General features: G+C 36.3%; 2 protein-coding genes across 5 annotated transcripts; one reads left to right on the top strand and one right to left on the bottom strand.

The window, feature by feature from the left end:
* The first annotated feature begins 5 nt into the window (after positions 1–5).
* Positions 6–4,773, top strand: LOC132203616 (golgin subfamily A member 5). Of its 2 annotated transcripts, none has more exons than XM_059631512.1 (13): positions 6–150; positions 485–649; positions 981–1,478; positions 1,532–1,659; positions 1,838–2,001; positions 2,321–2,533; positions 2,585–2,839; positions 2,982–3,110; positions 3,167–3,393; positions 3,446–3,665; positions 3,718–3,831; positions 3,884–3,934; positions 4,050–4,773. In XM_059631512.1, exons 2-13 carry the CDS (start codon positions 507–509, stop codon positions 4,173–4,175), a joined length of 2,268 nt encoding a protein of 755 aa, XP_059487495.1. In that variant the 5' UTR covers positions 6–150; positions 485–506; the 3' UTR covers positions 4,176–4,773. The 2 variants fall into 2 exon arrangements, with proteins under 2 accessions (XP_059487495.1, XP_059487496.1); XM_059631513.1 differs by lacking the exon at positions 6–150 and adding an exon at positions 285–303.
* On the bottom strand, positions 4,766–26,896 carry LOC132203618 (calpain-A-like). Of its 3 annotated transcripts, XM_059631518.1 has the most exons (14): positions 26,696–26,896; positions 26,082–26,184; positions 8,414–8,461; positions 8,186–8,353; positions 7,683–7,885; positions 7,478–7,621; positions 7,255–7,423; positions 7,007–7,194; positions 6,873–6,940; positions 6,690–6,794; positions 6,475–6,635; positions 6,210–6,421; positions 5,960–6,156; positions 4,766–5,336 (listed from the first exon to the last, which is right to left on the bottom strand). In XM_059631518.1, exons 3-13 carry the CDS (start codon positions 8,456–8,458, stop codon positions 6,000–6,002), a joined length of 1,620 nt encoding a protein of 539 aa, XP_059487501.1. In that variant the 5' UTR covers positions 8,459–8,461; positions 26,082–26,184; positions 26,696–26,896; the 3' UTR covers positions 4,766–5,336; positions 5,960–5,999. The 3 variants fall into 3 exon arrangements, with proteins under 3 accessions (XP_059487501.1, XP_059487499.1, XP_059487500.1); XM_059631516.1 differs by having other exon boundaries at positions 6,690–6,940; XM_059631517.1 differs by having other exon boundaries at positions 5,956–6,156; positions 6,690–6,940.
* Positions 26,897–27,576: the final 680 nt, after the last annotated feature.

Below are 27,576 nucleotides of genomic sequence, written 5' to 3' on the forward strand. Positions count from 1 at the left end.
GCCAATGACGTCGTCTGCCCTGGCATAACAAGGGGGAGTAGCCACTGGGGCGTGAAAAACGTAAACAAAATTATTAGCATTTCTCTGATTTTATTGGGCCTTTCGAAGCCACTTATTTAATCGATACCGCCCGCAAGCACCACAGGGAATGTGAGTTTTCATTATATTGTTTAGAACGGAGAGAAATTGTTTGTTTTCTGTGATCATTCGCTAACTTTTCCGATCGCTGCAGTGCATTTCGCCTTTTTGCACGCATCCTTTTCAACCCCTGATTTTCCCCGTTCGACAAGACAAAAATCCTGCGTACGTGCCTTAAAGCAGGAAGCACGCATAATATTATTTTGGCTTTGGTCCACTTTTATATCGCCAGAATGCACTCGAAAAACACACCACTCCCTGATTTCTAAAAATAGGACGAATGCACTAGAAGGAATAGGAAATGGGTCAATGTCCACACGTCTGACTGCATCTTTCGTGTCCCTAGATGCTGCAGGCGCGCAGCTGCGATGAGCGAGACTGACGACACCGACGTCCTCGTTCTGATCCCCCACGACTTTTTCACAGTGTCCAGCAGCTCAGAGGACGACCAGCATCGCAGTAGGTCTCATACCAAACGAGCAAGGTTTTACTCCAAAATGTCGCAAGACAGGTAAAAAAAATTGCCGCAATCATATTTTTTTTCATTTAAATGAATTTAGAAGATTTTAATTACCTCAATTGGAAATTTTTCTTTTTATTTGATATAATTTAGAAATTTTTCTAAGTATTTCTTTGCCATTTGAATAAAATTAAATATAAGATTATTACTCATCCGTAGCAGTATAGCATTGCAGTTGCATCTATATCTTTAGAATTTATCATAAATCTTGAGAGGTTGAGATGTTTTTTCATGAATTTTATTTAATTGCCAAGCTACTAAAATAAACGACAAAACCCTTGCAAAAAAAATCTAATCACTTGTCCCATCTTGAATGACACAGGTCCAAACCCGGCAGTACAGGCGACTTGAGCAAGATGCTAAGCTCGGCCGACAACACTCCACAGAAAAATGTGCCTCCTTCATCGCTCTACTACAAGCCAGAGGAACCCTCGAGTGCCTCTGGGCCCCGCTATAGCGCCGACTTCACGTCCAACCTGATGGCCAAGAGCAATGGCTTCGACTCTTCCAAGTTCAGACGCAGCACCAGCGATTTGCCCACAATGGGTGACACACCAAAGCAAGGGGAGCCCAATAAGGAGGAGACTCGAGAGCCGACGTCACCCCAAAGCCACCCTTATGTGTGCGGTGACAACATTGGGTCGGTCCCTGACCTTGGTTTTGGCCTCCGAGCCTTCTTGGCCAGTCTAGGCCCTCCGCAGCACCATTGCAAGACGCATTCTCAAGACTCACCAAGCCGACTGCCCGTCCACGAAGACCCCTGCACCAAAAAGTACTACTACTCAGTCGGGGGCTCCGAAAACGCCTCCGCCTTGGCTGCGTAAGTTTTTTTTTTCAAATTTTGGTTGCCTGTTATTGATTACTTAACTTCAGCGCAAAGCGGCAGCTGGAGTTTGATGATTCTTCTCCAGTCAGGGGAAGTGCTGAAAAAATGGGAAGTTACATGAAGAGACCGAGTGCATTTGTTCCAGTCTCGGCCGAGGCAGTCCCAAGAGTCGCAGGTAAGAAATAGTCAAAAATTAAATTTTGTGCTATTTTCTTTAAATTAATTTCAAATTTTCTTCTTTGAGTAATTAAATAGAAGATGAAACATTAAGAGTATTAACCAAATCTTCTTCATTTGGCACAAAAATTTATTTTGTTTCCTTTTAGTAAATAGTTTTTGTTTTAATTTTAAAGATTTGCAAAGAGGCAGCTCTCCTGGCACTCCATTGCCGAGTCTCAGCCAAATGTGGCGAGATTCTGAAGTTCAACCGCTCGGGCCTTCGGAACCGTCCCAGCAAGGCCCTGTTGATCCTCTGCTCCTTTCTCAAAAACTTGAGGAAGAAGTTTACAAGCGAATGGCAAGTCCTTTTGCTCTGAGCATTTTGTCTTATTTTGTTCATAATTCCACCACGAATGACTCTAAATGTTACATGATCCATGTTATGTGTTTGTAGGCTGCGCAAGGGCAAAAGCAGGTACTGACCTAAAATGTGTTTCTAACGCTTGTGTGGCTTTCAATGTCTAGCTAGTAGAGTCCCTGAGCCCTTGGTATGCCACGTTGTACATAACAGCAACTCTTGCTCGTTTAATAAACAGTCCCTTAAAGCATTCGGATATGCTAGAAAATTATTTAATTGTTCTTGGTTGCCTATTTATCTAAATATTCTTAATTTTCAGCATTGTGAACAAGTGATTGGTGATCTCCAGCAAAAATTGCTGCGGGAGAGTGAACGAGTTGCTGTGGCCACACAAGTCGATGCCAGAAAGGACGACTATTTGTCAAAGCTTAGGACCCGCTATGAAGGAACTGCTCGGCAGTGGCAGACAGAGAGAGAAAGAATGCTCTTGGAATTGACAGAGAAGCATGAAATGTGCTCCGCTACCATTCAAGTGGGTTGAGAAAATCCTCTGAAGGAAAGAAGATTAATCATTTTTGCGTAGCGTCTGCGGAATTGCGAGAAAGAGTTGTCAAAAGCACTTGATCTCGCCAGTGGCTTTCAACAAAGAGCACTCTCACTAGAGAGGGATAAAGCAGAGTTTGATTCGGTGGCCAAAGCCAAAGAGGCCGCTTTGGAGAGAGAGTGCCGATCCCTTGAACAGGAAGTGTTGAAATTGAGGGCAGCTGCAGAAATCTCCGATCGACACGAGAACAAAAGATCTGACCAGCTAGCTTCACTCCAAAATACTCTTGATGATGTAAGTTATTTTAATTTATTCCTTTAGCAAAATGTTAAATTGATGGAATTAATTTTCCTTGCTAAATCAAGGGATATTGGGTGAGTTTATCATGAACTGTGTAGCAATATGCTATTAATAAATAAACTGGAAATATTTTCAGGAGAGAAAAGAAAGACTTGCACTTGAGACGCAGTACAAACGAGATGAGTCATTAATTTTGGAAGCCAAAGACCTCAGGCAGAAGGTTGATTCCCTTCAGCAATCATTAGATGATGCTCGAAGCAAAGAGGTACTACTAATAAAAATTAAAAATAATTTAAAAATCCTATTGTTCTTAAATCCTAGAAAACGGCTAGACAGGAGATTAAAGAGTTGACCCAAGCAATGGAGCAGAGCAGGAGTACTCTGAAGGAGCAGTACCAATCTCAGCTAGACCAGGTTGTGCGGTCCAAGTTGAGCGAATTTCAAACCCAACTTGATCAAGCCGAAGCAGCTATTCGCAACCAGTGGGAAAATAAGGAAGCCGAGATGGCTGCTAAGCATGCTAAGGTGCTCAGTGAGATGGAGCAAAGGTATTACAGAACCAGAATTTCTTTAAGTAAATAATAACTGTGATTTTTGTAGGCATCTGAACGAGCTGAAGCAGGTTGAGGAGAGACACACAAGAGATGTCGGTTGGTGGAAACGATCATTGGCAAAGGCGATGGAACAAATCCAAGAACTGACGTCTGAGTTGGAAAAGCAAGAAAAGCACAAAGAGCAGCTCGCATCCAAAATGCGGAGTCTGTTGCAGAGTCAATACCAGCAAGCAACTACCTTGATCTGGGAGCAGCCGACCTCATCGGTTGTAAATTAATATTGTTGCCATAAATTTTAACTGAATAGAAAATATCTAGGCTGATTCAAAAGTGCATGACACTCGATCGTGGTTGAGTAATGATATGCCAGTTACCTCGAGTGTTAATGAAAGTCGAACGGAACAGGACCAGTTGAAGAAATATATTGAAATGGTGGGGTTTAATTTTGATAAAGGTCAATAGTCTCAAGAAATTTATGTTCCAGTTGCTTACAAGACCAGTCGGTGACCCCCTTATGCAAGACTCGGACAGCCAGGTCAATATTTCTAGTTAATTAAATAGTTGTCATTATAATTATTTTACGACCTTATATATTATTTCATTCTTATCGTGTCTGTCATTTATTCAAATATTTATAAAACTTTTCATAGAGTTTAAGACGTGAAAGACCTTCAGGATCATTTGCCGCCGAGTTAGATCTGTCCAAGTTGACACTGAATGATAAAAACAAATCGTCTAAGGACACAAGTCAAAAACCGCCCTGGAAACCAGCATAAAAGCTGAAATTCTTCCAATGTGACTGAAAGCTATTTTAGGTGTAGGTGTGCATAGATCTTTAAATGCGACGGTCTGAATATTATTGCATTGTTAACCTATTATGTCGTATAATTATACCTCACAGAAGTATTGAAATTTTCCATGCACTATTGTGTATTCACTTGGAGTGATGCAAACATGTATAAAATAAGAAAACCATCAGTAAATTCGTGAGCTCAAAAAACCATTAGCACGGTTCCTCAATGGCTACGTGCAATTTAAAAAGAATGCATTTATTATAACAATTACTTGAACTGAAAGAGATTTTAGTTACTTTCAAGTTCCTGATGAAACTAAAGCATGTGTGCCAATTTCAATACTATTTTAAAAGCTTGTGTAGAAATGAACAGTTGAGCTCATGTAAATCAATCCTCGGCATCAATATCAAACTTGCAGTTTTGCGTTTTGAGGCGCTTTTTTATGGGTTTATCATCACTTCAAATTTTATAGCATGCATTCTTTTATTCTGCAATTATAATTAATTTTTATGAATGACAGGAGATTTCTCATAATAATACTGGTGCGAAAATTAAATAAATGAGAATTATTGAACCAATTGGGCAATTGATAAGTTTATTTTATACCCATCAAATCAAACAACTTTAAAAATTAAATTAAGCTATCTCAATTAGCTGTGGCTGTATATCCTTAAGGGGATTAAATTAAATTTATGCTTTCATTTATAACTTAAATTCTCAAGAAGTGGAATCACTGAGCTTGACTTTTGTCATCATTAATGGAAGGACCCTGAATTCAAAGAGTTCCTTTTTAGCTAGCTGCAAGGGTTTCAGGCTAAACAACCCTTTGGTCCTCCTTTGATTCAGCGTCAAGGACAGCTTGGACTTCAGGGCTATCAGTTTTGAGAGTAGAAATTTCGATGTCATCCAGGAATTCCAAATAGTTGAACCTTTTCAGTTCCATCGTTGGGTCATGCAGAGCGGCCATTTCTGCCAGAAGTATTCAGAAGCTTTTATCGAAAGCTCATCATTTTCGGTGGCCGCAGTCCATCAAAGTGCGCTTCATGTCATTTAGATTGTTGAGGACAGCAAGCTCGTCCAGCTCCGTTTGATCATTGATGTACTGGTTGTTCAAAGAAGACGATGCCATGTTTAATTTAGAATCTGCAAATATAATACATATATTTTCATTCAAGTCACACAATTTGATAGATATTTTCAAAATCTTATTCGAAGATAATCACGTTATCACATGAGTCCATCTAACCGTTTTGATGGTAAAAAAAAATAAGGATATTTGTAATAAACTCTTTTGCGTACAACTGGGGTGCCAAGTGTACCCTTCTTGACACAAAATCCTGCGGCCTCCGGCCGACTTCAGCAAAGAACAACCCTTCACTCGCAGTCCCAGCATGAGAAATCACTCATAGAGGTTCCCCCGAGAAAAATCCGCCTGGAGTGGGAATCGAGCCCACAATCTCCGGGATGGAGAGCAAGTGCATAAAAATGAAATTGAAAATGTTAACCACAGAGCAAATATTAAATGAAAAATAGCGTGTAACTGCAAGATTTGCCTAGCCGTGGACATGATTATATAGTTTGTCTGGCTTTCCCTCAAATTGTTCAAAATTTGCTTTTGTTTTTTTTTTTTGAGCCATCAACATGCATGGGTTCACTCTCTATATTGGTAAACCACATTAAACCACAAAAAAAGTTTGAAATTTTTAGGTAGCAGTCAATTAAAAATAATTAAATTGATATTTCACATATGTTTTACACGTACTTACAAATGCAGCTTCCAGAGGGCAGAAATCTTGTAGACATTTTTTAGACCCATCTCTTTCTTCTAGCTCTCAAGAGCTCATCGTGTGCTCTGCGTTGGTCAGACTTGCCCAGCTCTTTGTGCTCATCAGCTTTGGAGGATTTTTCATACATACTCACACGGTCTTCGATCCACTCCCAATACTCCTCATCCAGTTTTGTGCTAAAAGTTGCCAAAGTTGAAGAAAATAATACTTGATAATTTTGGGAACATACCAAGAGAGGCACTTGTCACTTTCGACGACCACCTTGAGGGAGAACTGATAAGCCTTGCTTTCCGGAGTTTCTGTGTAGGGGATGACCAAGTAGTATCCTGGTTTTAATTCAACCATGGCAGAAGTCTGACTTAAGAAGTCGGGGATTGTACTGAAAACTGGATTGTTGTTTTGCAACCAGTTTGAGTTCACAATCGTGTTGTCGGACCCAACCTATCAAATTTTAGTCAGATTTCTTTAGTGGAAAATTTTAATTAATAGCAAACATGGAAAATGTCGAATCCGTAGCAAAACTGGTAATAGTTGGGATCATTATTGGAGCATTCTCGCTGCCCTTGCTGAATCAGTCGGACCCACGTGCAAGACGTAGATCCATTTTCATTCTTGGGCACAGTAAAGTAGAGTCGTGGATTTGTAGAATAAGTCTCTAAAATAATTGAATGTTTAATACATAAAAATGCAATAATCGAAGTTATTATACCAAAGCGTCGGTCTCCACCAGCCGAATATTCTGGTTCCCAGAGGGAATTCAACATAAACACTTGAGAAGTCAGCCCATCATATCTGTTATAGATGCCAGGAGTGGCTGGAGGTAGAGAGCTGTTACATAGTTGCAGAAACTCGAACAACCGAAAGAAATGTCTGTAGGGTATGCAGAACTGACCATTACCAAGCTCACAATATCCAATTTCTTGTTTTTCTGCGTCTGAAACTCTCTTCCATAGAGGGTCGCTGCGCGCAGTAAAATATAATTTTGTAACACAACAAAAATTACATAAATATATTTTATAAGCATACCTCTTTTTAGACCAAGGATATTTGGGCTCTCGATCCGCCCAAGGGTCACGCAATTTTATTAGAATTTCTTTGAAACCATTGTCTCTCATTTCTGATGTAGGTTGGACTTCTACAAAGTATACTCCTAAAACGGAGTATGCATGGCCAGCCGTGAGTTGTGAGGTGGAATTGGAGCCTTCTACTGCATTCTGGGACAGCAGAAAATTAGTAATCAAAAGAGTGGTCATTTACTTTAAATAATCTTTTACTTCCGTGGCAGCACAGACAAAACCATTGTGTTCAAACATGTGCTGCATTAGCTCGAGCAGTTTTATGGGACAGGATTCGAATGTCCTCAAGGTGATGGTGGTGCCTTCTGTCAGGAGGGTAAACCCTTCACACATATACCCTCCGTCCAGAAGGCACAACCCATACCTCCTATAAACAAAATAGCATTATATAATAACTTAATAAATTTAAAATGCACTTTACTTAAAGAGATACTTCTCGATCATCAACGGCCACAAAATTAAGTTCTCAGCTTTGAGGACTGGTTGGCAACCAACAAAATCTTCTCCTGCTCTAAGGACTTTGGTGTCAACGACGCCTGCCTCCCAGGTGCCTTCAACGCACACCCTTCAGCGTAGTTTTTTTTATCAAATAAAATATTTGCTTGCTTTTTATTAATTTGTCTCACCTAATTTTTAGAGCGCCAGTGTGCAAATCAGATCCAATTTCTGCATTTGAATCCGGGAAGATCGTTTTCATGGTCTCGGTGTCAGACACTACAGCAGCCAGAGCTGACAAAAGCCAGCAATTGCCTACGAAGCCCTGTGCAAAATGATCGCGGTCAAATTCATTTGGCTTCGCACCTCGAAGGCGCATCTCTGGGTCGATCATCTGGAAGTTCACGCAAAATATATAGACACATTAAATAATTCAAAATTTTTTTTTGCTTATATTGCAGGGCATAGTGAAAATTTGGAGAGAGAATCATGTTCCTGGGGACGTCCTTGAGACGTAAGGCCGGTTGGAGATGTACGTCTCTTGTCAAGGACGTCCGCAGGTCATCTAGATGACTTTCATAGGTTCACTTGTGGACAAGACAAGTCAGACCATGTATAATATAATATGTATATATAGACACACACACATACATATTATTACATACTTATGTATATATATATATTATATGCTTACCACAGCATGTTTCAAGAACACGTTGCCAATGTGGGGCCCCAAGCAGTGAAGATCCTCGGCATGAAATTCCTTATCATCAAAGAAATAAGGTAGCGCCAAGTTTTCTCTTTGAATTTCTTCAAAGACTTGCACTTTACATCCGATTTTACCAGTACCACAAATACCAGCCTAAAGTTTAAAAAGCACTATGTAAATAAATTTTATAATTTTTTAAAATTGCCAACTCACCGTATACACAACTCTTTCATATGACCTGTACTTGACAATCTCCATTTCCTGGAAACAAATTTGGTGAAATTTTAGTATTGCGCATTTCAAAAATAAAAATAACAAAGAAACTGGCTCATTGTAAAAGCAAAACTCCAAGTCTGCACATAAATTTTCTAATTTCAACATCATTTTTTAAATGTAAAAAAGGTAAAAAATCTTGTTTCAAGTTATGTTCATTATTAATATTATTATTGTTGTTAGTTCTTCACAAATCATCAAAAATAAAGAAGTAAAAATGACAAATAAAAATGCAATGAAAACGGCAACACCTCTGGCAAACAAGTTGCTAAAACGCAGGGCCTCAAGAGAGGTCCGCGTTGAGATAAGCCGAAAGCCAAATTATCTTATAATGGAAAATTTATAATTCAAAAAGTTTCAGTAACTGTAACTTTTATCCCTTTTTAGATATCGCTCTCAAAAATGTAATCTGGCAGCGACTTTTTCGGCTAAAAGGTTTTAACCTCAGCCTTTGCGGCTAAATTTCATCGTTTAAAAAATTCATAATAAATGACATGCACAATTCGTTAATAAAAAAAAAAAAAAAAAAAAAAAAAAAAAAAAAAAAATACGTGAAAAAAGTAATATTATATCTCACACAAAAACACACCTGAAAAATACAGCGTCACAAATGAATCACTAAAATAAGCCTAAAAATAAAGTAATTAAGAGGGGAACCATTTTCCTGCTGCGCAAATGTGAGACAAAAAAAAATGAAAATCACTTAAAAATGAAATTTTTAAGTTGATGCTAATTAAAAGAAATTAAGGTCTCAAGTCTCAAAGAATGCTAAGCTGCGGAGTAGAAGTTGTGACTCGCGGAGGCGATGAAGTTCAATTATAAAAAAAAAAAATTTATCATATTTGCTTGGGAAAAATTGAGAAAAATGAAACTGGTAAGTTCAAAGTTCGTGAGCAAACGTGGATGCCGCTGTGGTTGTGGCTCAGCGGCGCCAGCCACCGGATACATTTTTGAGGTTTAATATTTGATCTTTAGTAACAATGATTTGTCTGAACTAATTACACAGGCAGAGCCCACTTTGAGGTAAACTTTGCGTCAAGTTTTCCAGAATACATGCAAGGAAATAATCATGAATCATTAAATACATGGGCAGAGCGCACTTTGCAATCTGCGCTAGCACTCTGCGCTCATGAGCGCGATCGCACGATTTTCAAAATCGTGACTTCGTGAGCGCTCATTTTGCGCGTAAACCAAAAGTAGAAATTTAGAAACTTGATAACAAAAAAAACAGTGTTCTTATACCAAAAACTTCAAAACTGATCACTGATCCCAATTCTAGTAATTTAAGTTCAACTATATCATTTCAAATTGCCGATGGGTTTTTTAATTTTAAAAATTTGTAGAAAAGTCGCACTTTTACTTGAAAATATTTTTGAGCGCAAAGCGCGAGACTTTCAAAAAATTGAGCGCGAGCGCAACATTTTCAAAATCTTGAGCGCGAGCGCATTGTTGCCAGTGAGCGCGAGCGCAAAATTGTTGAGCGCACGCATGTATGAATCAATTAATCATAAATTATGAATGAAAAATATTTCATTTTTGTAAATCACCATAATATATTTTAAAGAAGACCGGCTAAATTTTTGCATATACCTCCAAAAAATCAAAAGGGGGGCGCGTGGCGCATAAATTTCGAAAATTTGACTTAAAGTCAAAACCTAGCAAAGCATGACCTAGAAACGTTCCTACAAGTTTTGTCACTCTATTGATAGTTGTCGGGCGTTGCAAAAGTGATATGGAAAAGTTGCTCACTCCTCACTTAGAAGTTTTAATCTGAAAAAGAAAATTTAAAAACGCTATCCTTGAGATTTTCCAAAATAATTTTTAAAAATGCAAAACATATTTGAATTTTTATAACCTCAAGGGGGTGACCTATAGACAGGTAGTTATCGGCGTTATCATTAAAAAAATTTTTGACTTATGGTAGTCATTTTTTAATCTGCAGATTTCTCCGTGAGAAACATGCTATCCAAGAATTTTTACTGGGAAAATTGATAGTTGAAAATTCAAATCAATTCAAATTAGAAAATAATCTAAATGAGTCGGAAAAAATTAGTGAATAGTTATAGCAAAATTGGGGAGAATAACATTTATATGTTAATATTATAATACAATATTTGTATTTAACGAATTAAATATTCTTCATATGCAACATCAACCATCCAGTTCAGACTAATGATTTCTTTCTCAACATTATACATTAATGTCCTGTGTATAATCGAGCTAAGAAAGAGATAGGAGCGTGCACCCCTAGATGCACGTTTTTTAGAGCAACTTGTGTCAGGCAAATATTTTTGCTGAGCGGATCGATATATGCCAGCGGCACCTTGACTTTGCACGTTGCCGCAACTTCACCAAGTGTCCATGATTTCCCCGAAACTATTTTTCCGTCTTATATAATTTCATACAAACACTATCTTGATGTATAATTCATGATCCAAGCAGAAGCTGTTGCCCGTATACATGTTATCTACGGGGGAACATTCGGCGGTGCTTGAAATTTACGAGCAAAATCTTCCACCGTGTCCTACCGCTTCTTTGCAGATTTGAAATTGTCGCAAAGCAGCCTTAATTTAAAAAATACATAACATTCAACCAGAGGTCACGTGACACTTTCTCCTTGCACCGCTGAAAAAGTGAGGATGCAGAAAAGGTGGAAGGGACGATTTTTTAAAAACTCGATGGACTAATTCATCTTTTGGTAGTTGCCCGTTGCTTGTCGGTGTGTTTAATTGAATTTGAGTGAATAAGTTAAATGAAGCTAAAGTGAAGGAACAGTTGCTGCTGCCCGCCTAGAGCGAGCTTGGATTGCGGGATCCCAGGACCGCTGCCAGCTCCCTGTTGGGCACTGCCGGGCTGCCTCAAGCAAGGAGGTCCTTGGCCTTGGCCTCAAGTGACATCGCTCGCGCGCGTTTGGGGCGCAGAGACAGGCAGCGGTGTGCCTATAGGATTAAGGAGAAATCGCGTGTGACCTTTTTTTATTTAAAATAATGTATTACGTAATGCATCTTAAGGCTTTTCCTGCAAGTTATTGTACTTGAAGTTTATAAATGATCGTTTGCATGTTTGTATCTAATTTTTCGTGCAAATAAAAAAACTCAAGACCAAAATGTCCCTTTTTCATTTGTAAACTCACTCATTGACTGAATTAAATTATTTTTAGATCATTTAGAAATAAGAATTATGGCAACCGTCTATCTTTTGGAAGTTAATTGGAGATGCAGTTAGCGAGGCTCGTTGCGGAATTTTTCTTTGAATTTATATTTTAATCATTATTTGGAGAATTCACTTGCAGTTAAGGGGTGAAGCGCTTCGCTGGTTAAACTCAACCCGTGATGTTACCGAGACGTGAACGGAAAACAACCCTCCCGATCGTTGAGCCTGTCTCGCCTGTGAAAACTCTCAACGTCAGCGAAATACCCATCAGATCTAACCTTTTATAATTTGTTTAAAAGTCCGATGTCAAGCTATTATTCAGGGTGAATGAAATTTACTGCACAATTCTTTTGTCTGGAGAGCGAAGAGGGTATAGTTCTGGCAAACTTTAATTTAAAAAACAAAACAGGAATTTTGTATTTAATTCACAGAAGCAGAGGTCAACTTTTTAATTTTCTTCTCAAGAAATCGCCATTATTTCACCACTGTAAAATGGCCTTACTATTATTTAATGATGATTATTTACTAAGAAGAAAATTTCATCTCTAAATTTTCAAAGAAAATCACTTGTAGGGTTGTAGGCGGAAAAATCGTATATGCAGTTGTATTGCTAAGGACAGCCTCGTCACTAAATTTTGGTATTCAAGAATTTTTCACAAACAGAGTTTCCTCTTTAGCTGGCCGAAAGCAGCAATTATGACAACCAGCCACACCAACTTCCACCATCAAGCAAAATTTTGACAACGGCTGTCAGCTAAAGCCAGCTGCTTCACCAAAATCGCGCGTCTATAAACATCTAAAAATGATATATTTGCAACTGGTTAGACCATTAAGCCTATTTTGTTGGAAAAGCCTGTTTTTCCCAAAATACGATTAAGAGCAAAGCGATCTTAAGAGCGATTTTGTTGTTGTTGCTTTAATCAATTGATCATTTACGATAAAAATTGCACTTAGAAAGCAATGCTAAAAATTTGGAGGGTGCATTGTGAGAAAAAAACATTTTATTAAATTTTAAATCTCGATTAAACAAGTGTGTTACTTCAGCATTTCTAGTTGCAGATCATTGACTTTGATTTTTAAAGATATGCAACCGGTGAAGCATACCTGTCCCACAGGTGGCGGACTTAAATAATTTCCACCCTGGAGATAGGGCATAATGTATAGACACAATTTCTTCTAATAAAAAGAAAAAAAGGGGAAACATCGTGTTATTTTCTTAAAATCATCTTTCAGTGCAATTTAATTAATTTCTTGGGATCACATTGGTGGCGTTTATATTTTGACAATGGCAATCAAGAGTGAAGTGAATGGCCAGAAATGCCGGAATCTTAGTTGTTACTCTACATTCAATACTTATGCAACAATGCAACATTCAACTAGAGAAGCCGTCTTTGGTTTGAATTCCTCCTCTACCCTAAACATATTTTTTCAGGATTAATTTATAGTTTTGAAAATAGAGTGAGACGCCTCTGATCACAAAACGAAATTAACTTTCGTCTATGACCAATCGGTAGGACCTAAAATTTAAGCTTAAATACATTTGCTGATTTCAAAGTTGTAAATCAAGATTAATCAACTTTTGATTGGAATCTCTGCGTGATCAAAAAGAACCAAAACGAGACGCTAAAAAATTGTTCGACAATTATAAAAATTTATAAGATGTCATTACTTTTGAAAAAAAAAAAAAAAAAAAAAACACTTCATACAAAAAAAGAATGGACAAACTATGGATAACACCGCGACACAAAGAGCTAATTAAAGAGAGAACGCGTTTACACAAAAAGATGAAATATAACTCTGCAAATAAAAAACTTGTTGACGAGTACAAAAATTAAGGAATAACGTAAATCATGAGATGCGAAAAGCGGTGAAGTAAATTTTGCAATACACTTCTAGGGTATATTCTAAAAATAAAAAAATCAGTGAAATTAATTTATCAGTCAATATTAATCAAATGAGAATAAATTTAATTCGACAAATATACCAATTAAGAAATTTAATCCCAAAGAAAAAATATCAAAATTAAAGTATAGAATGTGCCGCGGGAGGAATTTTTTCTCAAAGCATAAAAAATTGGTTCTGCATAAAATTAAATACTTGAGCGAGGTCAGCAAAAGCGACATGAGAAAAGAAGGAAGACGGCCGGCGCCGAGTGCAATAAGCCGCGCGCGAGAGCCAATAATGGAATCGTCGGTCTATCTGATTGTGAGAAAGGGTCGCGCATCCCTCCTGGATAGCGCTACCTGAGTGCAATAAGATGCATTGTGTGTTCATGTGTTTTACGACAGGGTTTTGAAGCTGCCCTCTGCCAACTTTTGGCAGAAGGGAAATGCATAGAATATTATATTCGAGTAAATTTTCATGAACAATTTCTTTTGAGAATTTCCGCCCATTTCTCAAAAACATCCTTATGAGAAAAACGCTGATATGGCGGAGTTTTCCCAGGGTCTGACGACATCGTTCTGGGAGGAGTCCCGAAGAAATGTGCTAAATTTGACAAATCCAAACAAATTGAGGCTATAAGCGCCTCTTGCCAGGACTCGAGCTGGAAGAGGAACGTCATTCCTACGCCAGCTCTTTTCAATTGACGAGTTAATTGTTTATAATAACCGTTTTGTAAGGGAAAATAATAAAATTAAAGATTGAACTCAAATAAGATTTTAATTTGAACTTTGTAAAATTTGAACTTTGGATATTTAGAAGATTTTTTGGAGATCCATATAAGATTCCCAAGTGGGATAAACAATAAAAAAAAGGACTGAAAAAAGCCATCCATTGTTTTCATTATTTTTCCAAAGATATTTAATCGGAAATAATTTATCAGAACATCAACATATTCATCCTACAATGTATTCACCAGAAAACAATTTGCAGGCAATAATAATTTAATTTCAGCCCCTGAAAAAATGAATCATAGACCTAAAAAATATGTGGTTCAATTATTACATTTTCAAAATGTGCGACTATCGCAATTTCCGGCGGGTCTCACCAGGTCTTGAAAGTTATATCGTTAGACCGCAGAAATCAACAGTCGGAAAATTTAAAATTTATTGAAAATGAAAATTAATCCATTAAAATTTTAGGTCTCTCTGGTCTAGCATTTTCACTCTGTAGACCTACAGAATTTGAAATTTCTAGACCACGTAGACCTAAAAAAATTGTGGCTCAATTATTAAATTTTCAAAATGTGCGACTATCGCAATTTCCGGCGGGTCTCACCAGGTCTTGAAAGTTAAATCGTTAGACGGCAGAAAGCAATAGTCGGAAAATTTAAAATTTATTTATAATGAAAATTAATCCATTAAAATTTTAGGTCTCTCTGGTCTAGCATTTTCACTCTGTAGACCTACAGAATTTGAAATTTCTAGACCACGTAGACCTAAAAAAAATGTGGCTCAATTATTAAATTGTCAAAATGTGCGACTATCGCAATTTCCGGCGGGTCTCACCAGGTCTAGAAAGTTATATCGTTAGACCGCAGAAATCAACAGTCGGAAAATTTAAAATTTATTGAAAATGAAAATTAATCCATTAAAATTTTAGGTCTCTCTGGTCTAGCATTTTCACTCTGTAGACCTACAGAATTTGAAATTTCTAGACCACGTAGACCTAAAAAAATTGTGGCTCAATTATTAAATTTTCAAAATGTGCGACTATCGCAATTTCCGGCGGGTCTCACAAGGTCTTGAAAGTTAAATCGTTAGACGGCAGAAAGCAATAGTCGGAAAATTTAAAATTTATTGAAAATGAAAATTAATCCAATAAAATTTTAGGTCTCTCTGGTCTAGCATTTTCACTCTGTAGACCTACAGAATTTGAAATTTCTAGACCACGTAGACCTAAAAAAAATGTGGCTCAATTATTAAATTGTCAAAATGTGCGACTATCGCAATTTCCGGCGGGTCTCACCAGGTCTTGAAAGTTATATCGTTAGACCGCAGAAATCAACAGTCGGAAAATTTAAAATTTATTGAAAATGAAAATTAATCCATTAAAATTTTAGGTCTCTCTGGTCTAGCATTTTCACTCTGTAGACCTACAGAATTTGAAATTTCTAGACCACGTAGACCTAAATAAAATGTGGCTCAATTATTAAATTGTCAAAATGTGCGACTATCGCAATTTCCGGCGGGTCTCACCAGGTCTTGAAAGTTAAATCGTTAGACGGCAGAAAGCAATAGTCGGAAAATTTAAAATTTGTTGAAAATGAAAATTAATCCAATAAAATTTTAGGTCTCTCTGGTCTAGCATTTTCACTCTGTAGACCTACAGAATTTGAAATTTCTAGACCACGTAGACCTAAAAAAAATGTGGTTCAATTATTAAATTTTCAAAATGTGCTACTATCGCAATTTCCGGCGGGTCTCACCAGGTCTTGAAAGTTAAATCGTTAGACGGCAGAAAGCAATAGTCGGAAAATTTAAAATTTATTGAAAATGAAAATTAGTCCAATAAAATTTTAGGTCTCTATGGTCTAGCATTTTCACTCTGTAGACCTACAGAATTTGAAATTTCTAGACCACGTAGACCTAAAAAAAATGTGGCACAATTATTAAATTGTCAAAATGTGCGACTATCGCAATTTCCGGCGGGTCTCACCAGGTCTTGAAAGTTAAATCGTTAGACGGCAGAAAGCAATAGTCGGAAAATTTAAAATTTATTGAAAATGAAAATTAATCCAATAAAATTTTAGGTCTCTCTGGTCTAGCATTTTCACTCTGTAGACCTACAGAATTTGAAATTTCTAGACCACGTAGACCTAAAAAAATTGTGGCTCAATTATTAAATTGTCAAAATGTGCGACTATCGCAATTTCCGGCGGGTCTCACCAGGTCTTGAAAGTTATATCGTTAGACCGCAGAAATCAACAGTCGGAAAATTTAAAATTTATTGAAAATGAAAATTAATCCAATAAAATTTTAGGTCTCTCTGGTCTAGCATTTTCACTCTGTAGACCTACAGAATTTGAAATTTCTAGACCACGTAGACCTAAAAAAAATGTGGCTCAATTATTAAATTGTCAAAATGTGCGACTATCGCAATTTCCGGCGGGTCTCACCAGGTCTTGAAAGTTATATCGTTGGACCGCAGAAATCAACAGTCGGAAAATTTAAAATTTATTGAAAATGAAAATTAATCCATTAAAATTTTAGGTCTCTCTGGTCTAGCATTTTCACTCTGTAGACCTACAGAATTTGAAATTTCTAGACCACGTAGACCTAAAAAAATTGTGGCTCAATTATTAAATTTTCAAAATGTGCGACTATCGCAATTTCCGGCGGGTCTCACCAGGTCTTGAAAGTTAAATCGTTAGACGGCAGCAAGCAATAGTCGGAAAATTTAAAATTTATTTAAAATGAAAATTAATCCATTAAAATTTTAGGTTTCTCTGGTCTAGCATTTTCACTCTGTAGACCTACAGAATTTGAAATTTCTAGACCACGTAGACCTAAAAAAAATGTGGCGCAATTATTAAATTTTCAAAATGTGCGACTACCGCAATTTCCGGCGGGTCTCACCAGGTCTTGAAAGTTATATCGTTAGACCGCAGAAATCAACAGTCGGAAAATTTAAAATTTATTGAAAATGAAAATTAATCCATTAAAATTTTAGGTCTCTCTGGTCTAGCATTTTCACTCTGTAGACCTACAGAATTTGAAATTTCTAGACCACGTAGACCTAAAAAAATTGTGGCTCAATTATTAAATTTTCAAAATGTGCGACTATCGCAATTTCCGGCGGGTCTCACCAGGTCTTGAAAGTTAAATCGTTAGACGGCAGCAAGCAATAGTCGGAAAATTTAAAATTTATTTAAAATGAAAATTAATCCATTAAAATTTTAGGTCTCTCTGGTCTAGCATTTTCACTCTGTAGACCTACAGAATTTGAAATTTCTAGACCACGTAGACCTAAAAAAAATGTGGCTCAATTATTAAATTTTCAAAATGTGCGACTATCGCAATTTCCGGCGGGTCTCACCAGGTCTTGAAAGTTAAATCGTTAGACGGCAGAAAGCAATAGGCGGAAAATTTAAAATTTGTTGAAAATGAAAATTAATCCAATAAAATTTTAGGTCTCTCTGGTCTAGCATTTTCACTCTGTAGACCTACAGAATTTGAAATTTCTAGACCACGTAGACCTAAAAAAAATGTGGCTCAATTATTAAATTGTCAAAATGTGCGACTATCGCAATTTCCGGCGGGTCTCACCAGGTCTTGAAAGTTATATCGTTAGACCGCAGAAATCAACAGTCGGAAAATTTAAAATTTATTGAAAATGAAAATTAATCCATTAATATTTTAGGTCTCTCTGGTCTAGCATTTTCACTCTGTAGACCTACAGAATTTGAAATTTCTAGACCACGTAGACCTAAAAAAATTGTGGCTCAATTATTAAATTTTCAAAATGTGCGACTATCGCAATTTCCGGCGGGTCTCACCAGGTCTTGAAAGTTAAATCGTTAGACGGCAGAAAGCAATAGTCGGAAAATTTAAAATTTATTGAAAATGAAAATTAATCCAATAAAATTTTAGGTCTCTCTGGTCTAGCATTTTCACTCTGTAGACCTACAGAATTTGAAATTTCTAGACCACGTAGACCTAAAAAAAATGTGGCTCAATTATTAAATTGTCAAAATGTGCGACTATCGCAATTTCCGGCGGGTCTCACCAGGTCTTGAAAGTTATATCGTTAGACCGCAGAAATCAACAGTCGGAAAATTTAAAATTTATTGAAAATGAAAATTAATCCATTAAAATTTTAGGTCTCTCTGGTCTAGCATTTTCACTCTGTAGACCTACAGAATTTGAAATTTCTAGACCACGTAGACCTAAAAAAATTGTGGCTCAATTATTAAATTTTCAAAATGTGCGACTATTGCAATTTCCGGCGGGTCTCACCAGGTCTTGAAAGTTAAATCGTTAGACGGCAGCAAGCAATAGTCGGAAAATTTAAAATTTATTTAAAATGAAAATTAATCCATTAAAATTTTAGGTTTCTCTGGTCTAGCATTTTCACTCTGTAGACCTACAGAATTTGAAATTTCTAGACCACGTAGACCTAAAAAAAATGTGGCTCAATTATTAAATTTTCAAAATGTGCGACTATCGCAATTTCCGGCGGGTCTCACCAGGTCTTGAAAGTTATATCGTTAGACCGCAGAAATCAACAGTCGGAAAATTTAAAATTTATTGAAAATGAAAATTAATCCATTAAAATTTTAGGTCTCTCTGGTCTAGCATTTTCACTCTGTAGACCTACAGAATTTGAAATTTCTAGACCACGTAGACCTAAAAAAATTGTGGCTCAATTATTAAATTTTCAAAATGTGCGACTATCGCAATTTCCGGCGGGTCTCACCAGGTCTTGAAAGTTAAATCGTTAGACGGCAGAAAGCAATAGTCGGAAAATTTAAACTTTATTGAAAATGAAAATTAATCCAATAAAATTTTAGGTCTCTCTGGTCTAGCATTTTCACTCTGTAGACCTACAGAATTTGAAATTTCTAGACCACGTAGACCTAAAAAAAATGTGGCTCAATTATTAAATTTTCAAAATGTGCGACTATCGCAATTTCCGGCGGGTCTCACCAGGTCTTGAAAGTTAAATCGTTAGACGGCAGAAAGCAATAGGCGGAAAATTTAAAATTTGTTGAAAATGAAAATTAATCCAATAAAATTTTAGGTCTCTCTGGTCTAGCATTTTCACTCTGTAGACCTACAGAATTTGAAATTTCTAGACCACGTAGACCTAAAAAAAATGTGGCTCAATTATTAAATTGTCAAAATGTGCGACTATCGCAATTTCCGGCGGGTCTCACCAGGTCTTGAAAGTTATATCGTTAGACTGCAGAAATCAAGAGTCGGAAAATTTAAAATTTATTGAAAATGAAAATTAATCCATTAAAATTTTAGGTCTCTCTGGTCTAGCATTTTCACTCTGTAGACCTACAGAATTTGAAATTTCTAGACCACGTAGACCTAAAAAAATTGTGGCTCAATTATTAAATTTTCAAAATGTGCGACTATCGCAATTTCCGGCGGGTCTCACCAGGTCTTGAAAGTTAAATCGTTAGACGGCAGAAAGCAATAGTCGGAAAATTTAAAATTTATTTATAATGAAAATTAATCCAATAAAATTTTAGGTCTCTCTGGTCTAGCATTTTCACTCTGTAGACCTACAGAATTTGAAATTTCTAGACCACGTAGACCTAAAAAAAATGTGGCTCAATTATTAAATTGTCAAAATGTGCGACTATCGCAATTTCCGGCGGGTCTCACCAGGTCTTGAAAGTTATATCGTTAGACCGCAGAAATCAACAGTCGGAAAATTTAAAATTTATTGAAAATGAAAATTAATCCATTAAAATTTTAGGTCTCTCTGGTCTAGCATTTTCACTCTGTAGACCTACAGAATTTGAAATTTCTAGACCACGTAGACCTAAAAAAATTGTGGCTCAATTATTAAATTTTCAAAATGTGCGACTATCGCAATTTCCGGCGGGTCTCACCAGGTCTTGAAAGTTAAATCGTTAGACGGCAGCAAGCAATAGTCGGAAAATTTAAAATTTATTTAAAATGAAAATTAATCCATTAAAATTTTAGGTCTCTCTGGTCTAGCATTTTCACTCTGTAGACCTACAGAATTTGAAATTTCTAGACCACGTAGACCTAAAAAAAATGTGGCTCAATTATTAAATTGTCAAAATGTGCGACTATCGCAATTTCCGGCGGGTCTCTCCAGGTCTTGAAAGTTATATCGTTAGACCGCAGAAATCAACAGTCGGAAAATTTAAAATTTATTGAAAATGAAAATTAATCCATTAAAATTTTAGGTCTCTCTGGTCTAGCATTTTCACTCTGTAGACCTACAGAATTTGAAATTTCTAGACCACGTAGACCTAAAAAAATTGTGGCTCAATTATTAAATTTTCAAAATGTGCGACTATCGCAATTTCCGGCGGGTCTCACCAGGTCTTGAAAGTTAAATCGTTAGACGGCAGAAAGCAATAGTCGGAAAATTTAAAATTTATTGAAAATGAAAATTAATCCAATAAAATTTTAGGTCTCTCTGGTCTAGCATTTTCACTCTGTAGACCTACAGAATTTGAAATTTCTAGACCACGTAGACCTAAAAAAAATGTGGCTCAATTATTAAATTGTCAAAATGTGCGACTATCGCAATTTCCGGCGGGTCTCACCAGGTCTTGAAAGTTATATCGTTAGACCGCAGAAATCAAGAGTCGGAAAATTTAAAATTTATTGAAAATGAAAATTAATCCATTAAAATTTTAGGTCTCTCTGGTCTAGCATTTTCACTCTGTAGACCTACAGAATTTGAAATTTCTAGACCACGTAGACCTAAAAAAATTGTGGCTCAATTATTAAATTTTCAAAATGTGCGACTATCGCAATTTCCGGCGGGTCTCACCAGGTCTTGAAAGTTAAATCGTTAGACGGCAACATGCAATAGTCGGAAAATTTAAAATTTATTTAAAATGAAAATTAATCCATTAAAATTTTAGGTCTCTCTGGTCTAGCATTTTCACTCTGTAGACCTACAGAATTTGAAATTTCTAGACCACGTAGACCTAAAAAAAATGTGGCTCAATTATTAAATTTTCAAAATGTGCGACTATCGCAATTTCCGGCGGGTCTCACCAGGTCTTGAAAGTTAAATCGTTAGACGGCAGAAAGCAATAGTCGGAAAATTTAAAATTTATTGAAAATGAAAATTAATCCAATAAAATTTTAGGTCTCTCTGGTCTAGCATTTTCACTCTGTAGACCTACAGAATTTGAAATTTCTAGACCACGTAGACCTAAAAAAAATGTGGCTCAATTATTAAATTGTCAAAATGTGCGACTATCGCAATTTCCGGCGGGTCTCACCAGGTCTTGAAAGTTATATCGTTAGACCGCAGAAATCAAGAGTCGGAAAATTTAAAATTTATTGAAAATGAAAATTAATCCATTAAAATTTTAGGTCTCTCTGGTCTAGCATTTTCACTCTGTAGACCTACAGAATTTGAAATTTCTAGACCACGTAGACCTAAAAAAATTATGGCTCAATTATTAAATTTTCAAAATGTGCGACTATCGCAATTTCCGGCGGGTCTCACCAGGTCTTGAAAGTTAAATCGTTAGACGGCAGCAAGCAATAGTCGGAAAATTTAAAATTTATTTAAAATGAAAATTAATCCATTAAAATTTTAGGTCTCTCTGGTCTAGCATTTTCACTCTGTAGACCTACAGAATTTGAAATTTCTAGACCACGTAGACCTAAAAAAAATGTGGCTCAATTATTAAATTTTCAAAATGTGCGACTATCGCAATTTCCGGCGGGTCTCACCAGGTCTTGAAAGTTAAATCGTTAGACGGCAGAAAGCAATAGGCGGAAAATTTAAAATTTGTTGAAAATGAAAATTAATCCAATAAAATTTTAGGTCTCTCTGGTCTAGCATTTTCACTCTGTAGACCTACAGAATTTGAAATTTCTAGACCACGTAGACCTAAAAAAAATGTGGCTCAATTATTAAATTGTCAAAATGTGCGACTATCGCAATTTCCGGCGGGTCTCACCAGGTCTTGAAAGTTATATCGTTAGACTGCAGAAATCAAGAGTCGGAAAATTTAAAATTTATTGAAAATGAAAATTAATCCATTAAAATTTTAGGTCTCTCTGGTCTAGCATTTTCACTCTGTAGACCTACAGAATTTGAAATTTCTAGACCACGTAGACCTAAAAAAATTGTGGCTCAATTATTAAATTTTCAAAATGTGCGACTATCGCAATTTCCGGCGGGTCTCACCAGGTCTTGAAAGTTAAATCGTTAGACGGCAGAAAGCAATAGTCGGAAAATTTAAAATTTATTGAAAATGAAAATTAATCCAATAAAATTTTAGGTCTCTCTGGTCTAGCATTTTCACTCTGTAGACCTACAGAATTTGAAATTTCTAGACCACGTAGACCTAAAAAAAATGTGGCTCAATTATTAAATTGTCAAAATGTGCGACTATCGCAATTTCCGGCGGGTCTCACCAGGTCTTGAAAGTTATATCGTTAGACCGCAGAAATCAACAGTCGGAAAATTTAAAATTTATTGAAAATGAAAATTAATCCATTAAAATTTTAGGTCTCTCTGGTCTAGCATTTTCACTCTGTAGACCTACAGAATTTGAAATTTCTAGACCACGTAGACCTAAAAAAATTGTGGCTCAATTATTAAATTTTCAAAATGTGCGACTATCGCAATTTCCGGCGGGTCTCACCAGGTCTTGAAAGTTAAATCGTTAGACGGCAGCAAGCAATAGTCGGAAAATTTAAAATTTATTTAAAATGAAAATTAATCCATTAAAATTTTAGGTCTCTCTGGTCTAGCATTTTCACTCTGTAGACCTACAGAATTTGAAATTTCTAGACCACGTAGACCTAAAAAAAATGTGGCTCAATTATTAAATTGTCAAAATGTGCGACTATCGCAATTTCCGGCGGGTCTCTCCAGGTCTTGAAAGTTATATCGTTAGACCGCAGAAATCAACAGTCGGAAAATTTAAAATTTATTGAAAATGAAAATTAATCCATTAAAATTTTAGGTCTCTCTGGTCTAGCATTTTCACTCTGTAGACCTACAGAATTTGAAATTTCTAGACCACGTAGACCTAAAAAAATTGTGGCTCAATTATTAAATTTTCAAAATGTGCGACTATCGCAATTTCCGGCGGGTCTCACCAGGTCTTGAAAGTTAAATCGTTAGACGGCAGAAAGCAATAGTCGGAAAATTTAAAATTTATTGAAAATGAAAATTAATCCAATAAAATTTTAGGTCTCTCTGGTCTAGCATTTTCACTCTGTAGACCTACAGAATTTGAAATTTCTAGACCACGTAGACCTAAAAAAAATGTGGCTCAATTATTAAATTGTCAAAATGTGCGACTATCGCAATTTCCGGCGGGTCTCACCAGGTCTTGAAAGTTATATCGTTAGACCGCAGAAATCAAGAGTCGGAAAATTTAAAATTTATTGAAAATGAAAATTAATCCATTAAAATTTTAGGTCTCTCTGGTCTAGCATTTTCACTCTGTAGACCTACAGAATTTGAAATTTCTAGACCACGTAGACCTAAAAAAATTGTGGCTCAATTATTAAATTTTCAAAATGTGCGACTATCGCAATTTCCGGCGGGTCTCACCAGGTCTTGAAAGTTAAATCGTTAGACGGCAGCAAGCAATAGTCGGAAAATTTAAAATTTATTTAAAATGAAAATTAATCCATTAAAATTTTAGGTCTCTCTGGTCTAGCATTTTCACTCTGTAGACCTACAGAATTTGAAATTTCTAGACCACGTAGACCTAAAAAAAATGTGGCTCAATTATTAAATTTTCAAAATGTGCGACTATCGCAATTTCCGGCGGGTCTCACCAGGTCTTGAAAGTTAAATCGTTAGACGGCAGAAAGCAATAGTCGGAAAATTTAAAATTTATTGAAAATGAAAATTAATCCAATAAAATTTTAGGTCTCTCTGGTCTAGCATTTTCACTCTGTAGACCTACAGAATTTGAAATTTCTAGACCACGTAGACCTAAAAAAAATGTGGCTCAATTATTAAATTTTCAAAATGTGCGACTATCGCAATTTCCGGCGGGTCTCACCAGGTCTTGAAAGTTAAATCGTTAGACGGCAGAAAGCAATAGTCGGAAAATTTAAAATTTATTGAAAATGAAAATTAATCCAATAAAATTTTAGGTCTCTCTGGTCTAGCATTTTCACTCTGTAGACCTACAGAATTTGAAATTTCTAGACCACGTAGACCTAAAAAAAATGTGGCTCAATTATTAAATTGTCAAAATGTGCGACTATCGCAATTTCCGGCGGGTCTCACCAGGTCTTGAAAGTTATATCGTTAGACCGCAGAAATCAAGAGTCGGAAAATTTAAAATTTATTGAAAATGAAAATTAATCCATTAAAATTTTAGGTCTCTCTGGTCTAGCATTTTCACTCTGTAGACCTACAGAATTTGAAATTTCTAGACCACGTAGACCTAAAAAAATTGTGGCTCAATTATTAAATTTTCAAAATGTGCGACTATCGCAATTTCCGGCGGGTCTCACCAGGTCTTGAAAGTTAAATCGTTAGACGGCAGCAAGCAATAGTCGGAAAATTTAAAATTAATTTAAAATGAAAATTAATCCATTAAAATTTTAGGTCTCTCTGGTCTAGCATTTTCACTCTGTAGACCTACAGAATTTGAAATTTCTAGACCACGTAGACCTAAAAAAAATGTGGCTCAATTATTAAATTTTCAAAATGTGCGACTATCGCAATTTCCGGCGGGTCTCACCAGGTCTTGAAAGTTATATCGTTAGACCGCAGAAATCAACAGTCGGAAAATTTAAAATTTATTGAAAATGAAAATTAATCCATTAAAATTTTAGGTCTCTCTGGTCTAGCATTTTCACTCTGTAGACCTACAGAATTTGAAATTTCTAGACCACGTAGACCTAAAAAAATTGTGGCTCAATTATTAAATTTTCAAAATGTGCGACTATCGCAATTTCCGGCGGGTCTCACCAGGTCTTGAAAGTTAAATCGTTAGACGGCAGAAAGCAATAGTCGGAAAATTTAAAATTTATTGAAAATGAAAATTAATCCATTAAAATTTTAGGTCTCTCTGGTCTAGCATTTTCACTCTGTAGACCTACAGAATTTGAAATTTCTAGACCACGTAGACCTAAAAAAATTGTGGCTCAATTATTAAATTTTCAAAATGTGCGACTATCGCAATTTCCGGCGGGTCTCACCAGGTCTTGAAAGTTAAATCGTTAGACGGCAGCAAGCAATAGTCGGAAAATTTAAAATTTATTGAAAATGAAAATTAATCCATTAAAATTTTAGGTCTCTCTGGTCTAGCATTTTCACTCTGTAGACCTACAGAATTTAAAATTTCTAGACCACGTAGACCTAAAAAAAATGTGGCTCAATTATTAAATTTTCAAAATGTGCGACTATCGCAATTTCCGGCGGGTCTCACCAGGTCTTGAAAGTTAAATCGTTAGGCCTAACCAGAATGAACAACAGCAATTTTACTAATGAAAAAAGCAATGCAGCTGAAAGTGTAGGATACATTATTCCGAGGAAAAAAATGCATTTAAAAAAAATATCAAAAGGAAAACTCAAGTAATTTACATTTTTGCATTGCGGAAAATATTTAGTAGTTTTTCTAGTGCTAATGACGATGCACTTAAGAAGCCACTTGTTAACTACACTTAGGTTTATTCTTTTTTGAAGGCTGGATATAGCAGCAGTTCACATCACAAACATCCCAGCTCAAGTCTTGCTTTCGTTTTCAACCCATTTTATGTGAAATTAAAAAAATAAATAGGCAATAAACGATAATCCGAATAAAAAAATGCATGAAGAACAAGCAGAATTATAAATATGATACCGTGGTACTCACTCAATTTTAGGAGTTTCGTCTATTGTCAAACTAGCTTTCTTATCCGAAACAGGCAGGTGACGCCGGTGCAGCAGGTAGTCAGCGGTACCAGAAATAGAGAACTCTGGAAGTGAACATAGAAGAAAAGAACATTAAAAAAAAATCCATAAAAATGTGTTATGTTCTGTGTATTTTATCTGTTTTAGCATTTTATGGAGAATAATCATGCGGAAGCAAACCATGCTGTGCATTCCCATTGATAATAAATTCAATTTTTTCTGACCGCCGGCGACCGACTAGACCAGGAATTAACACGAACGTTCTTGTCTAGACACGATATTGTCAGCAAAACAAGATCAATCTGCCTTTTCACTTCTTCTCCTCGCGCCCCCACCCGCCGGCACAGCCGACAAACGGAAAAAACGGCGGGGCTGCATAATTTGTTAGCAATAAATAATAACATATTTTAAGTACATACGTGTCAAAAACATAGCTACGAAATGCAATATTTTAAGCCCTAAATCACTCTAGACTAGACTGTTAAATTTTAACCTCATTTTGGCATTCATTTAGTTATACAAACATCATAAGTGTGTAAAAAATTTGGAAAACGAGGGAACGCCGCCGCCACTTACCTTTTCCCTATGAGTCTTTGAAGGGCGGAAGAGGCCGCGGATACATCACCGATCAGCGCGAGATGGATGAAGTAGAAACTACGGATTCTGAACTGCCGTCCAAAGAACACACGACACAAGACAGTTTTGGATGCGGCCTAAGAAGAGAAGAGAAGCGCTGCGAGTCCTTGCTTGATGCTTGATCCAAGCGGCGACTGCGACACTGCGACTCGACTCTCGATCCTCGACTCGCACTTCGCAGTTAGCACCACACTGACCACCACACCACTTCTTCCAGGCTGCATGGCTGCAACTGGCACAATGTGGAGGGGGAAACGGAAAGATCGCGCCAAAGAGGAAAACTCTTTCTGATTTTCATGGCGGGAGAAATATTTTGTGATTTATTGCTACTCTATTAAAGACATTCCTGATGTATGCTTTTGTTTCAAACCGCTTAATGGTGTAAAAATATAATTAATTTTTGCTGGTACATGATGCTCCAGCAACGAATGTTGAACTAAAAATAATAAAAGCGAAAGAAATACAAAAGAATGATAAATAATAACTAAAAAGAAATAAAAATAAAATATATAATAAATGGAATAATAATATGTCATTGAGAATTTTTAGAAATTTACTGGATTTTTTTCCTAAACGGGGTTTGAATCTTTTATTTTTGCAGAGAAAAAAATGATATAATAATTTTGTAATTATCATTATGCATTATGCATAGTCGTTTACATTGTAACAAATACATTAATCACATTGAAAACAATTAAAAAAAGCAATTGTTGGAAAAACAGCACCACCACTAGCAAAACTTTTGATAAAACTTCCGAGGTTGCAATATTAATGGGCGCTATTCTCTTGATTTAGTTCTCCTGGTCTAAAAGTTATCCTGG

The sequence above is a fragment of the Neocloeon triangulifer genome, unplaced genomic scaffold (genome assembly GCF_031216515.1).
Source record: "Neocloeon triangulifer isolate White Clay Creek 2 clone unplaced genomic scaffold, ASM3121651v1 ptg000017l, whole genome shotgun sequence".
NCBI lineage: Eukaryota > Metazoa > Arthropoda > Insecta > Ephemeroptera > Baetidae > Neocloeon > Neocloeon triangulifer.